The sequence below is a fragment of the Topomyia yanbarensis genome, chromosome 3, assembly GCF_030247195.1.
Source record: "Topomyia yanbarensis strain Yona2022 chromosome 3, ASM3024719v1, whole genome shotgun sequence".
Classification (NCBI taxonomy): domain Eukaryota; kingdom Metazoa; phylum Arthropoda; class Insecta; order Diptera; family Culicidae; genus Topomyia; species Topomyia yanbarensis.
In genome coordinates, this window is record NC_080672.1 from 24,199,765 (window position 1) to 24,214,767 (window position 15,003).

A 15,003-nucleotide genomic window follows, 5' to 3' on the forward strand; every position below is an offset into this window, starting at 1 on the left:
ATCGCGGAGGAGAAGATACGTAACGGTGGATCCGAGGACGAGTAACCAAGGACAAGTTCGTGATGCCGTAGTGCAAACTTCCGACAAGCTGGTTCATCGGTCAGTGGCAAAGTTGGCACGGTGTAACCGAACGTTACAGAAATCAACCTAAACTTTTGTAGGTATAATAATGATCCAAAAACATTCAAATTTCTTGATTTTTACACAAAATTTGCTCAAAACAAATACTACATACATTGCAAATACACAACAACACCGCTGGGACTCACTGCCACCAAGGCCCAGAAAGGGGATCGTCCGTAGCCCTACCAAGGTCGAATCATCGGAAACAGGGCAAGAACCGCCATCAAATAGTCGCCACCGGCCACTTTCATACAGGCCAGCGAGTGCTTAAGAGGTGTTTCAGTTAAGTGGGTTAGTGAGTTGAACAGAGCGACCAAACCTTAACGCCATTCAGATAATCAGATCGAGAGGCCATCTTGAAGCCTACTCGAATTCCACAATACAGTAATTCTGGGATTGCTCTCTACTCACAGGACCTTTTAGTACTTACCATAATTTGGCATTCCCGGAAGTTGCGAACTCCCGAAGACACACCGTACACGCATCGGCCTAGGTGACTTGATGGTCACCTAAGTGTAACCGTAAAGGACCAGCTCTCAGTTCTCTGATCAACGAAAATCAGGGACAAAGACTCTCGGGCAAAGGCCCTAGTTATCAAGGAGAGCCATCCTTCTCGGTCTGGCAAAAGTCGGTCTCGTCCGTCGCCAACCGATCTCGCCAACGAAGGAAGCGCCTGTTGGACACCTCGCCCAGAACGTCCTTCTGGGACCGCCATTTTACCCACCACCCCAGCATCGTACCATACACCCTAGGAACTAGCCATCGCCATCTTGCACGAGGTCATCCTCGCAACAATTCCGGATCCGAAGACGATCAGCGAGCGTTCGCAGGTTCATCTAGCTCCCAACAAACCATAGAGTACGGTATGTACCAGTGGACCCACCAGTGAAACCCATAGTATTACACGAACATCACACAATATAAGACAGACATTAAGTGTTTTCATAGCAAAAGCATAGATCCGCGAAATCCCTCCAGTTTGCTCAGTAGCGTGCCGACCCTGCGACTAAGTCCGAGTCACGTGCTGCTGAAGCTTGTCGGGTAAACCTTAAGTTACAACGGATAGATGTAGCATTGAGGAAAGCTGATCAGGAGCCACCTGACAAGCCTTACGGGTCGAGGAATGTTACGGTGTGTCCCGCTGATCCAACTCCATGCTCGACCACCCCTCGACGACTGACAACCTCGATGCGGTGAGGACCGTTTGAAATGGTAGGATAGGGAAAGCGAACAAAAGATTAGACTTCAAAATAGAAGAAAGGAAGAAGGTATTAAATTAAAATTTATAGATAGACGTGCTCAGACCAGAATTCGTGTAAAGAACAATCCAAAGCTTTTATTTCCGTAGATGCTAAGGGGTAAAACGAATTTACCTAAATGAAAATTCTGAATTAAAAACCCAAACAGATGCCAGAAGGTTGATAATAGTACTCCATCAGTTGAATTGTGAACGATTGAGGTTAGGTGATACGTAACTAGCATATTGCCCCAAAATCTAACCATAATTGTTGGAATTAACAGGATACAATAATTGATCGATGAAAGTAACCTTCAATATACTCAACGAAGTATAATATTTTTGAAGTATATCAGCTTTTAGCTCATACCTCTTGGAATACACTGCTCTGAAAAAAAATCTATTTAAAATAAGAGGCAATCTCGAAAATAACAAGCAAACTATATCAAGGTGAAAAGCCTTGCTATAGTTAGCCATCCATATTACTCATTGTGAATTTTTCTTGTGAAACATAATCCCTAGCAGTATTTTTCTTGTTTCTTTTCCAGTGACCCCCTCCACGGAATCTTTGTCCCGTTCAAAAAAGTTGTCATGGCGTGGAATTCCTAAAGGAAAGCTACCGGCGACATTGGCATTGTATTTCTTCTTCTGTACAGGAATAGAAAAATGTTTCGCGACCTACCACACATAGGTATTTGGCGCAAGTGAAAAAAAAACCTTTGCATCACACCGAAAGCGCGAATGAATACCTACCAAAGCGGATGGAAACACTTGAACAGCTATGCGGTTTCACCCGCTACTCTCACCATAAATCGACGTGGATCATTCATTCAAGCGAAGGCTAAGTTGGTTGGGTGGCGGTGCAGGACGCTATTTGAAAGGCAAAAAAGGCACGTTTTCAGTTGGAAAAAGTGTCTTCTGTCTAATATTAGTCACAAAAGGTGTAGGAAACTCTTGCTATATGGCCTCGATTGCTAAGGGAAAATTTATTAGGTGTAAATGGGATCGATTGCTTTGGTGCAAAATTCTCAACAGATGCAGGCAAGTAGGAAAACAGGTCAAGGTTGATCCAGAAACAAAGACTATGAGTAGCAGCCAGTAGATAAATTCTTTTATAGATCAGATTTGAAGAAGGGAATGAAAGCCTAAGTGAAAAATACAAATTGAACAAAGCCCTTGGATTAGTGTCAGAATCGTAAATATATTAATTTGTTGCAACGCAAAAGATTGAAGATAACCCCTATATGTATGTTGCTGTGCAAAATCAAATCATATCCCATCAAATCATAAACCATACTTTTGATAATGTTGATAGTAGGAAACTATTTGTTTGGTATTATATCCTACAGTCAGGAAGAATAGGGAGAAAATCACATCAGTCTCGTTTAAAAACGGCCCAAGAACAGAACCTCGAAAACAATTTTCCTGAGATGTTTCCATGGTTGAAAACTAACAATAGTTACAAAAATGTGGGAAGAACGCCGATCACCGACATGCGAAAGAATACTAACTTGTGTTCTTCGAACATCTATGTATCTTTGTCAACCTATTTGAACAACACCGTGTCAAGATTTTAAACAGACGTACTACACTTCTGAGTTTTCTGTGTCTCATACTGTTTTTAATTCTGTGAAATACTCATCTAATTCCCATTGGAGCCGAAGATATTTGCTCCCCGAATTAGTCCCCTGCACGATATCGTGTTGATTTTTGCAAAACTATCACGAGAAATCATGTTTACATCGCCGTTAACGACGCTGAATCCCTCTGGATAAAGACACGACACGTCAATCCTTTATTTACCAATGGCCCTCGTTCCAGAAGGATTCAAAGCGATTTTCTTCGGATTGAGGGCTTTTGACAGGTCTCGTGCTCAATTGGAATGACACTTACAGATAAATAATACGAATAAGATAGAGACGGCGAGTCTTTATCCAAAGGGATTCAGCGTTTTTTAATCGCCGCGACTTGTGTGTAATTCATCACAAAAACTGTCGCTTCGCCATCTGTACGCTACTAGCGGAAAGTGTTTCCCACATTTTAATTTGGCGCATAACAAAACGAGATCAAAAAGGCTAGACAACCATGAGTTCGAGAGAAATCATGTTTACATCACCGCGACTTGTGTGTAATTCACCACAAAACTGTACGCGCTCGCTTCGCCATCTGTACGCTATTAGCGGAAAGTGTTTCCCTCATTTTAATTTGGCGCACAACGATGCGAGATCAAAAAAGCCGGACATAAGGCGGGTTGAACGCAACCATGAGTTAGAGGTGCAAGTCATGCGACTCTCCCGTTAATGAGGTTGCGAAAATTGCGGGCCTCGGCCTTTGCAGATCGTTTTTCCACCGAACTTGTGTTTATGGTATGCAGCGATCTACACTGTATGACGATTATTTTTACAAGAGGGTGCAGCAATACGATTCCGCTGCTCCCGTCGTGGACACAAAAAAGTCATGTGAGGTGGTAGATAATCTAAACACCGTCGTCTCAAACCCCTTGAGTCGCATTGAGACTCACTTTTGTCAAGCGACTTGCGGGGGACCTACCCAGTCTAAAACTAAGTCGCGAGAATAATACAAAAATTCACCCCACTGCCACCGCCGTCACTTGCTGATGAACGGGATCAGTTCTGGGTCGATCTGAGCGGCCTCATGATTCGAGTCATACAGTGGAGAAGATTGTTGCTATGATCCAGGAATGCCTCGGAATGAGCACCAAAGAAATTTTGTTGATCAAGAAAAAACCGATCTCTCGATTCGTTCCGTTGTATTACTTGGCCGACTGGAATACTCGTTCTTAAGATCAATTTTGATCAGCCAAAGCCAGATAGATTTCGCTAATAGGATACCAGGATTGTTGGCTGCAGTCATCCCAGTTCTGTATGCGGGAGTAGAGAAAGGGTTTTCCAAACTTCCTACGACGGTAAGCATCCTTCCATTCTGAATAATTCAAGTGCTGAAATGGTCCACGATTCTGCTGCCCATCTACGCATAATTGTCCCATGTGTGTAAGGAATCTCATAGCACATGGGACATTTATGCGTATGACAGTCTAGTACTCAGTTAATTGTTTTGTATCAGCACCAGATGTCGTTTTTCCAGCTAGTGACCCGCGGCGATTTACTAGAGACACCTAGTCCAGCTACAATGCATATATCCTACGTAATCTCGTCTCTTCGGTCACCGAAACGCAAACTTGCCGGTAGTACTGAGAAAGCCCTTAGTCCCTCCATCATAGTTGAGCCCTTCCTGCCAGCGACCAGCAACCGTCCCGGTCCTGCAGTGAAGATAGGACGATGGGTTTTCCGCAAACATACCTCAGGCTAATACAATGCATCTATGAGATCTTCCTTGTCTCAAAGCTCTTCGTTTATCAGCCTTGGTCAACGACGGGACAAGCTGCTGTTATACTACCAAAATGTTAGTGGTATCAAATCAATCGTTGAGCAATGCCGCCTTGCAGTCTCCGATAAGTGTTTTGACATCATTGTCTTCGTCGAAACGTAATTGAACGATGACACGCTTTCCGAAAATCCACCGGAGGTGGCGTATTAGTCGCAGTTAATATCAGCTTGAAGGCAAAAATTGCCGAGAACATTTGAGTTGGGTTTGCATTGAGCATGTTTGGGCGATTATCGAGAGTGGCGACCGTAAATTGTTCTTGTGTGCGTTATATGTTCCACCTGACCGTGCTCGGGACGTGGAATATGTCGATGCAGCCCGGCTTTTACGATCCTCAAAGATGCTAATGCAGTTGATGAGATCATGGTACTAGGAGATTTTAATCTTCCTAGAATTTCATAGAAATCTTTCCGCAACGAATTTCTTTATCAGGATTCGGACCATTCCGTTCTCCACCCAGGCGCAGTGAGGCTACTTGCCAGCTACAGCTCAGCCATGTTACCACATATCAATTCTTTTGCCAATGAGAATAGCCACCATTTTGATCTTTGTTTTGCCAGCGATCAGGTTTCCGCCACATCAATAATGATGGCTCACTTTCCACTTGGGACCGTTGATGTTTCTGTAATACTTCAATGATGTACATCTAGTTTTGAAGACTCCACGATTGTCCTTCGCAGATGATCTCAAGATTTTTCGCCTAATTCGTTCAATTGAAGATTACAGATTTCAGCTTCAAGTCTTTGCTGATTGGTGCAACACGAACCTCATGTATATTATTCCTGATTATACAACATATTAACATGATTTAATCTGTTCCACAATATTCCGCCACGTCGCTCGGTCAGTTGCTGCTTGTCTCCAACCTCTCAGGTGCCCGATACTCACCAGGTTCTGCTCCACTTGGTCCAGCCACCCGGAACGCTGCGCTCCTCTCCGTCTTGTACCTGCCGGGATGGAGGTGAAAACCAACTTGGTGGGGTGTTGTCCGGCATCCTCACAACATGCCCCGCCCACCGTACCCTTCCAGCTTGAGCTACTTTTCAGATACATGGCTCACCATAGAGTCGCGCAAGTTCGTGGTTCATCCTTCTCCCCCACATCCTCCTGCACGCAACCGTTTCGTGCCCGTAGAGAACCACCGGTCTAATCAGTGTGTTGTACATGGCGCCTTCCGTGCGGTGGTGAAGCTTCCTAGATCTCAAAGTTTTGTGGAGCCCACAGTAAGCACGACTTCCAGAGATAATACGCCTTCTGTTCTCCCGGCTGGTGTTATTGTCCGAAGTCACCAATGAGTCTAGATAGATGAACTCGTCAACCACCTCGAACTCATTGCTGTCGATCATAATACTACTGCCCAAGCGTTCCCTATCGCGGTCCGTTCCGCCAGCCAGCATGTACTTCTTCTTAGACACATTTATCTTCAGTCCTACTCGTGCTGCTTCGCGCTTCAGTCGGGTATACAGATCTGCTACCGTCTCCTTGTTTCTACCGATTATGTCCACGTCGTCAGCGAAGCACACGAACTGTCCGGACCTCGTGAAAATCGTGCCCGCATGTTGAACCCCGCTCTTCGCATTACACCTTCCAGCGCTATATTGAACAGCAGACAGGACAACGCATCGCCTTGTCTTAGTCCCCTGCGTGTTTCAAACGGACCCGAGAGGCCGCCCGAAATTTTGACACAACACCTTACACAATCAATCGTAGCCTTAATCAGTCTTGTCAACTTCCCAGGGAAGCCGTTCTCGTCCATCATTTTCCATAGCCCTACACGGTCCACCGTGTCATAAACGGCTTTAAAGTCGATGAACAGGTGATGTGTCGGGGCCTGGTATTCACGGCATTTTTGGAGGATTTGCCGTTTAGTAAAGATTTGGTCATTTGTTGATCTGCCGTTGATGAAACCGGCCTGATAACTCCCGTCAAATCCATTTACCAGCGGTGATAGGCGTGGAACAGAATTTGGGATAGCACTTTGTAAGCGGCATTTGTCACTGTGATCGCTCTGTAGTTTTCACAGTCCAATTTGTCGCCTTTCTTGTATATCGGGGTGATGTCCTCCGGTAGCTGTTCTCTGTCCCAGATTCTTTCGATTATTCGGTACATGCATTCCGTCAGTTTCTCCGGACCGACCTTGAAGAGTTCCGCTCCTAGACCATCCTTACCAGCCTCGTTAACCTCATTCATAGTGGGCGCCGGTACATACCCGTCGGCTGCGACACTGACATAATCGTCCTCCTCGAACGCCCGATTGCCTGCGCCCATTCAGGTGTTCATTTTAGTACTGCCTCCACCTTTCGACCACCTCACGTTCGTCCGTCACGGCATTGCCACCTTCCTTGTTTCTACACATTTCGGCCCGCGGCACAAAACCGTTGCGAGAATCATTCAGCTTCTTGAAGAACGCCCGCGTTTCTTGAGAGCGATACAGTAGCTCCATCTCCTCTCTCTCAGACTCTTCCAGGTGGCGCTTTTTGTCCTGAAAAAGGCGAGTCTGCTGTTTTCGCTTCCGCTGATATGACGATGTGCTGAATTTTTCTCGTCCAATATCTCTTGGCACTCGCCATCGAACCAATCGTTCCGTCGACTCCTCTGTATGTATCCCAGGACGCTCTCCGCAGTGCTGCTTTAGTCCTGGTCCAGCAGTCCTCTAGGGGAGCATCGATGAGCTCCTCCTCCGGCGGCAGCGCTGCTTCAAGATGCTGCGCGTACGTTGTCGCGACGTTGGTTTCCCTCAGTCGGTCCAGGTTATACCGCGGCGGGCGCCGGTATCTTACACTGTTCACTACGGATAGTTTTGGACGCAGTTTAACCATCACCAGATAGTGGTCCGAGTCGATGTTAGCGCCCTGATAGGTCCTTACGTCGATGTCCGAGAAGTGCCGTCCATCAATCAGAATATGATCAATTTGCGTCTCTGTTTGTTGCGGTGATCTCCAGGTGTATCGGTGCAGGAGGCGGTGCTGGAAGAAGGTGTTTCTTTTGGCCATGTTCTTGGAGGTGGCTAAATCGATTAGTTGAGCATCAAGGTCGCCGATGACGATCTTGACATCATGTCTTGGGCAACGATCGTATTCACGCTCCAGCTGCGCGTAGAATTCGTCCTGGTCGTCATCGCTACTTCCGAATTGGGGACTATGCACGTTAATTGTGCTGATGTTGAAGAACCGGCCCTTGATCCTCAACCTGTATATTCTGTCGCTGACCGGCCACCATCCTATCACACGCTTTTGCATCTCCCCCACCACCATAAAAGCTGTTCCCAGCTCGTGTGTAGTGCCGCAGCTCTGGTAGATGGTGTGGTTCCCGCGAAAGACCCGCACCGTAGACCCCTTCCAACACACCTCCTGCAGCGCCACAATGTCGAACTTGCGGTCTTTTACTGTATCGGCAAGTATGCGAGTGCTCCCGATAAAGTTAAGCGACCTGCAGTTCCATGTCCCAAGTTTCCAGTCTCTTGTCCGTTTCCGCTGCGTACGTCTGTGCCAATTTTGTCCATCTGAAATTTGAACTTCCTGAGCATGCTATTTTATGGGCAGTAACGCTGAAGGATCACGGGAGGAGAGAAATTTGGGCTAAGCGCTTATTTAAAGGCGGCGCTGGCTCGCCTTGTCAGGGCTGCTTTAGGGCATGTGGTATTTAGGCCTGGAACGTGTAGGGCCCACTACCTCATCCTACCACACTCGCAGTCAGCCCCCGCTATTGGTTCGGGTCACGAATCACAACTAGTTGCTATCGCGACTAAGCATTATCCACCACCTATGACCCGCCCGGTTGCTTGCAGCTCAGCTTCCCACATCGCGTTCCTCCACCACCACGGGGCCCGGGCATGTACGTAAACACGAAGAAATGCTCGGTAATATAATTTTCACAGAAGAAGGATTCGATTTATTTTAACTACCATCTACTAGAAACAGAAATCGAACGCGTCAGCCACGTGAAGGATCTAGGAGTGATTCTGCATTCTCAACTTAAGTTTAAACCACACTTTCCTATGCAATTGGCAAAGCGTCCCGAGCACTGACTGGGATGGATCTTCAGGATAAGCAAAAATTTTACGGATATTTATTGTCTCAAATCGCTGTACTGCGCTTTATCACGAACAATGCTAGAATATTGCTCTGAAGTGTGCAGCCCAAACCCAAGCCCCCCAATAACGGCGTTGAGAGAATTGAAACCATACTGCGTCGCACTCCGTAAATTGCCGTGGAGAGATCCTGTCCGACTACCTGACTATGAAAACCGGGGTCAGCTAATTCAAGTGGAGCCGCTGCATGTTCGCAGGAATACAGCAAGAGCTTTGTTCGTCGCGGAAACTCTGCAAGGTCGTATAGATGCCCCCGCTATTTTGGAACAAATCAACATAAACTTTGCACCACGGGTATTAAACAACGACATTATGTTTCGATTATCATTCCCACGCACTAATTATAGTATGCAAGGAGCCATCACCGATCTACAAAATATTTTCAATCAAGTTTCAGCTTTCGATTTCAACGTATCTTGACAAACTGCGTCTTCGATCTGACTGTAGACAGGGGAAAGTAAACTGTTTAAAACCCGCAAACAGCCTCCGATCATAACTCCTATCGTCCGACAGAAATTGTAATTGTTGGAGAAAATTGTCGTACGAGGTCTCGACAATTGGGTTGAGGTGAACGGCCTGTTATCAGATACCCAGTTTGGTTTCCGGGGAAGAAAAGGAACGAAGCGCTACTAGCGCTACTGTTGCATAAACAAACCCCTCCAGGGGCGGATCTAGAAAAAAATTTCGGCGGGGGTCCGAAATTTCGATTTTGAAATGTTCATTGTACAATACATAATATATTAATAACCTAATTTAATTAAAATTCGGTGGTGGAATCTGTGGGACTGATCTTAAGTTTAGAATAAATTAAAATAGAAACTATTTTAAAATTTCTCAAGCAGATAAAAATTTACGGGGGGTCCCTCCCCCTGGATCCGCCACAGAAACCATCTACGGAGAATGTAGTAAAAATAGGTATTTTGTTACCCTGACTAGTTACAAAGTAAATACCACAAAGTATGCCGTCATAAAAAAATGTTCTATATTGATGCTCCGGGAATCGCTAGACTTGCAGAACCTACCTCTGACCACAAAACCGAGCTAGCAGCGGTTCACTATAATCTTGGAGATATTGAAACTTACTCCTGAGCTATTATTTCATTGTTACAGAATGTCCCAGCACCAACAAATTCGTAGCGCTCATTGCAGCTTGATTACCCCGTTGACCACTAGGTCGGGGAGCAGAAAAAAACTCGTGAAATTTTTTGTTGAAACGATTTGACACGGGGCTTCAAAGTTTAAAATTCTGTTCAAATCATAATTGTACCTCCTCCGAAGTTCCTAGATAGTCTTTGTGGCTTCAAGTGTCTAGTATCTTCCCAACAGTTTAAATATCCAACTGGTCCATCCAAATTAAGCTTTTTAAAATTTAATCTTTCCTTTTTATGGTAAGGAGAAGAGGGGAACGGGTACGTAATTGTTAGACTAAAAAAAGCTTTCCAGAACTTTAGTCAGACAGTTCAGTACCGAGATTACTCTTTAGTTTTCAATATTGTGTTTACAACCTTATGAATAGGCATTATAGCAGCAACTTTCCGAACACTAGGGAAAACATTTTCCGTGACTGAACACAAAAATACTGAATAATTACTGGTACACTCAGGAACTATGTTTTATGAACACAGGAAACAAGTAATCCGGGCCTGGCCCTTTCAAACTCAAAGGACAAAGCACTCAATACATCTGCATCAACTACGTTAGGGCGGGAGAGGCCTATATCAGTGATTCTCAACCTGGGGTCCGCGGACCCCTAGGGGGGCGCGAAGTAGTTGCTGGGGGTCCGCGGAGAAAAATATATTTTCCGAGTGCAGATTGAAATTTCAAGCCTTGTTTCCTAATAAACTGAATAGAACATATTGACAACATACAAAATCGATATTTATCCGTGGGGGTCCGCAGCAACCCAAGGCGATTTCTAAGGTGTTCGTGGCACGAAAAAAAGTTTAGAACCGCTGGCCTCTATCATCATACGTAAGATATTGTTGCGATGAATAGCCACGCGGGCTGGTAAATACATCTCGGAAGTGATCATCGACTCGTCTTTACTAAAAAGCTCAACAGTCCACTACACCAACCAGAAAAACATTCTCGTAGGAAAATTGTTATCGAAAATGGCGAACGACCGGCCTTCAACTTCATCCCAGGGTTCGTATCAGACGCCGTCGCTTTTGCTGGAAACAGATATCAACTGAAGCAAGCACACGGCAGAATGAATGCCGCTATAGCCTAAAAAGAAGACATAAAAATAATTGTTGAATATATTGATGTGAATACTAAATAATTCAAAGTGTTATACCTGTATCCATATTTAAGAAGAGACAAAACCTTAAATGTGAAATTCACATTGTAAATTAACTAACTACAGTCGGCCCTATTCTGCGCGGCGTGTGACGTGAGACGACTAATCTCACCTCACTTTACGTGACTTTTCTCACTCTATTCTGAGAGTCGACTCGGGTGAAGTGAGATTCCCCATTGCGGTTGAATGGGCGTCTCACGTCACCCGAAGTGACTCTTCAGAATTGGGTGAGAAAAGTCACGTAGAGTGAGGTGAGATTAGTCGTCTCACGTCACACGCCGCGCAGAATAGGGCCGAGTGTACCGTAGGGATGAGTGTTACAGTTTACAAAACAATAAAGCTAATGTGAAAATCAAAACTAAACTGACTGTCTAACTCAAGTTCTCTATAAAAGTAGATTGAATAAAACAATCCGATGTAACGAAAATATTCGAACTGCTTTTTATTGAACATATATTTACATTTGATCGTACCTTGCCTAAAATCTCTTTCCTCGATGACATTCTTCCACACTCAATCGCATTCAATTGTTAGTAGTCGACCTAGCTGTCAGATTGTTCCACACGTAATCCTACCGCAAATGTGAGTGAATTTATTTGTCTTCTTCGAATTGATCACCTTATCCAATCAAATGAGATAAAGATTGAAGAATGATTTCGTTCTAAAGTTTTACTCTAATGTCTAACTTTTTTTGTTCTAATATTATAAGGTGAAATTAAAATCAATTTTAAGTACCGTTTTGATATATTCCAATCGTGCCTACACCATTTTCGTCTAATACTACACAAATAGAAGGATGCTGTTTAGTCTAAATTGAACTAGAATAAAAGTAGAGGAGACAACAGTCGAATAAATACCCTGTTAGGTACAAACACAACAGAACACTGTAAACGTAAATGCCAAAAAAATTGCTTTTCGCTTCTTCTGTCAAGGGTTTGGTGAACAGTATTGTGAATGCTTAGATAGATTCACAATAATATTTAACCTATGTCTAATCCTAGCCGCCATGCAATGCCCTCACAGAACTCTTCAAGCCATCTCGTTCTTCCCAGTCAAACATTCTCTCGCATATTATATTGGTTCCATTTTCCGATCAGGACTCAAACCTTCATCCCCGTGTCCAGGTTGAGCGTCTGTTTCATCAATTCGTAGGTGCTGAAGGAAACCGCCACCATCGGAATGGCGCGAAGATAATTGATCGACATGCCCCGATACAGACCCTTGATGATTCCATTCTCCTTGTAGATGATGGCCAGGGTGCGGAACATGCCCATGCTGGGGAAGGGAGAGAGAGACACAAGAATGTAAGGTAAGTATGAATAAATGCAAAAAAATTAAAAGAATATTTACATGCGATCTTGAGGCTAAGAAAAAAAATCTGTTCTAAAAATAAGTTATTAGATGAATCTTGTCGTCTTCCTACTGTTTGTGATGAGCTTGGCTACTACAACCGACCAATTCGGAAGACTGTGAGAGAGATTTGGTTGACAGATTGCAAACCATGACACGAGATGGATGCAATATTAACAAAGGTGCTAACCATCATGAAACAGGATGTTGTGGCTTTATCTTAACACGATCTCTCCGTTTTCGGAACGGGTGACTACCGAAAAGCTACTTATGAACAATTGAATGGTTGTACGAACAAGCAGTGGTTTCAAATTTAATCTGCACCTCGAAATTTTAAATAAGGACTGATCTCATTTGCACAGAAATGCTTGAACTATAAACACAGACTAACACACATAACACTCAAAAACAATTATTATTTTGTATTTTATTTTTAGTTGAGACTGTGGCCGCATATGCGATTATGGCGCCACTGATCTATACGTGAGTATACGAAGGATAGACCACTGGTGAAAAATTGTTCCCGAGCCTTACGCAAATGAGTGGTTGAGACCGTGCCTAAAAGGTGGAGCTAATGTTCTGGGAAAATTGGCGAATCGATATTTTTTAATGAATTTACTCATAGTATTATGTCTGTTAGTCGGTGCTATAAATGCTAACTTTTGCAAAACAAACTTTGAACTTTTATGAACACAGCAATAGTTATGCACTCTGTCTAAATAACTTAAAAATATCATTGTTTAATCATATTAGACATCTTTAAACGCAATTGATGGCGGTATATACAAGCGCTAACTGAAATAGATTGAGGAATGCATTATCAAATCGGGAACATCAAACCAACAAGGTGCTAATTTTCACACTTTCTGGATAATAGCTGACGTTGCTAGCCTGCAAACGAAGAGATCCGTTACCAATCATCAAACCATCTGAGCAGTCGAGTTCCAGTCAACCCTTCCATATCCGCACAGAAAAAAAAATCTGTAGATGAATTAATGAGAAAATCGCGACATCGCGAGTTGAATCAATTACGAAAATAACGACCAAGGTTCTGAAATCATGAATAATTAACATCGTATTCATGACACTATTTGTATTTTCACAAAACACGTTCACGCCAAATACGTTTCCACAGACCAATGTTGGTTGGGATCATGGCTGTCAATGCTTCTCATCTATTACAAACATTATTATTTATCAACAAACGAAGTCATGGTTTAATAAAGATTCACGTTTCTAGAAGCTCTGTAACACTTTTCAGAAAAAGTTTGTTTTTGGTTTTCTCATATAGAAAAATTATGCAATAACTCTGAATTTCGGTTGTCCATTCTCGGCTTCTTTAGTCGATAAAATGATTATAAAATATAACCATAAAACAAAAGCAAACATACGCAGGAGGTAACCGCAGTAACCCTGAGTGTAATGGCAGGCATTTTTTAACTTGAACTAGATTTGTAAAAATACATTCTTAAATACGTGGCTTATTATTCGTGATTTCGGAACATTGGTCACAATTTTTGTTAACAGTTCATTTTACGCCTCTCTGATCACTTAAGCCAACGCCAATGAAACCGGAAGCTTGTTGCTATGATTAATACTAAAATTCACTTGTTTTGAAGCCATGCTGCTTCCTTAATTAATAACTTTTCTCAGCGAATTTTCACGAACTTACAATGTTCCACGAATGTGTTCAGTAGAAGAATACCTTTAGAAATATATAGTGTTCCCATGAATTGATTTTTTAAGAATTTATTTTTAATATTTACCGATTTTCCATACTAATTTCTATATAAACTTTCAAATTTTTGGAGGGTCCGTAGACACAACCGATCGGTACCAAAATTTGCACAATTACTAAGGGCCACCAAAGGAATCAGTAAAGCCTGGTGGAGCTAAAAGTCAAAAATTGAACCAGTCTATTGAGTATACAATAAAACATCGAATGCAATATCAGCCACAATGTACTGTCAATGTCGGACCATTTCCAGGCTAATGTCAGACGATAATTAGAACCGAAAAAAAATGTACCCAAAATCGCGAATAAAGTGCCATGAACTCTGGAACAATCTCTTTTTTACGTTACGAAAACAGAACCATGAACAAAAATCATGTGTCTTACAATCACAGGGTTCAGCACTCGAAATGTAACCAATTGAAAAGGCCATAAACTAGGTTTGGAAAATCATTTTTATTTTCTTTAAAGAGCAGAATGCGTGAAAATAATCAAAAATTCAGAAATAATTCACTTTTGCTCGTTTGCCACCATTATTTGTGACGGGTGCTGCCAGCTGATAGCCAATCCTTGAGCGTTTTTTCAAAACGTCATATCTGCAATGAGTTACTCTCTTTGTTTACTTTCTCTTTCGATTTTTACGGCGTCACTATAACACTTTTCACTTATTTTACAGTACAGATCGAAAGACGGTGGTTTTAACTAGGATATTATGCAAATAGTTGAGGGGTAAATGTTAAAGTGACCGAATTATTAACAGAAGAGAA

At 43.1% G+C, this 15,003-nt stretch overlaps 2 protein-coding genes across 2 annotated transcripts in view; one reads left to right on the top strand and one right to left on the bottom strand.

The window, feature by feature from the left end:
* LOC131691348 (uncharacterized) overlaps nucleotides 1-11,583 on the top strand; it is a 108,407-nt gene extending 96,824 nt beyond the window's left edge. Inside the window, exon 7 of the mRNA XM_058977668.1 lies at nucleotides 1,909-11,583. Within this exon, the coding sequence (XP_058833651.1) occupies nucleotides 1,909-1,969 (61 nt within the window). The 3' untranslated portion in view covers nucleotides 1,970-11,583. The remainder of the gene's footprint in view (nucleotides 1-1,908) is intronic.
* The window catches only part of LOC131691349 (solute carrier family 25 member 16-like), a 42,575-nt gene continuing 39,144 nt past the window's right edge, over nucleotides 11,573-15,003 (bottom strand). Inside the window, exon 6 of the mRNA XM_058977669.1 lies at nucleotides 11,573-12,429. Coding sequence (XP_058833652.1) covers nucleotides 12,255-12,429 — 175 coding nt within the window. The 3' untranslated portion in view covers nucleotides 11,573-12,254. The remainder of the gene's footprint in view (nucleotides 12,430-15,003) is intronic.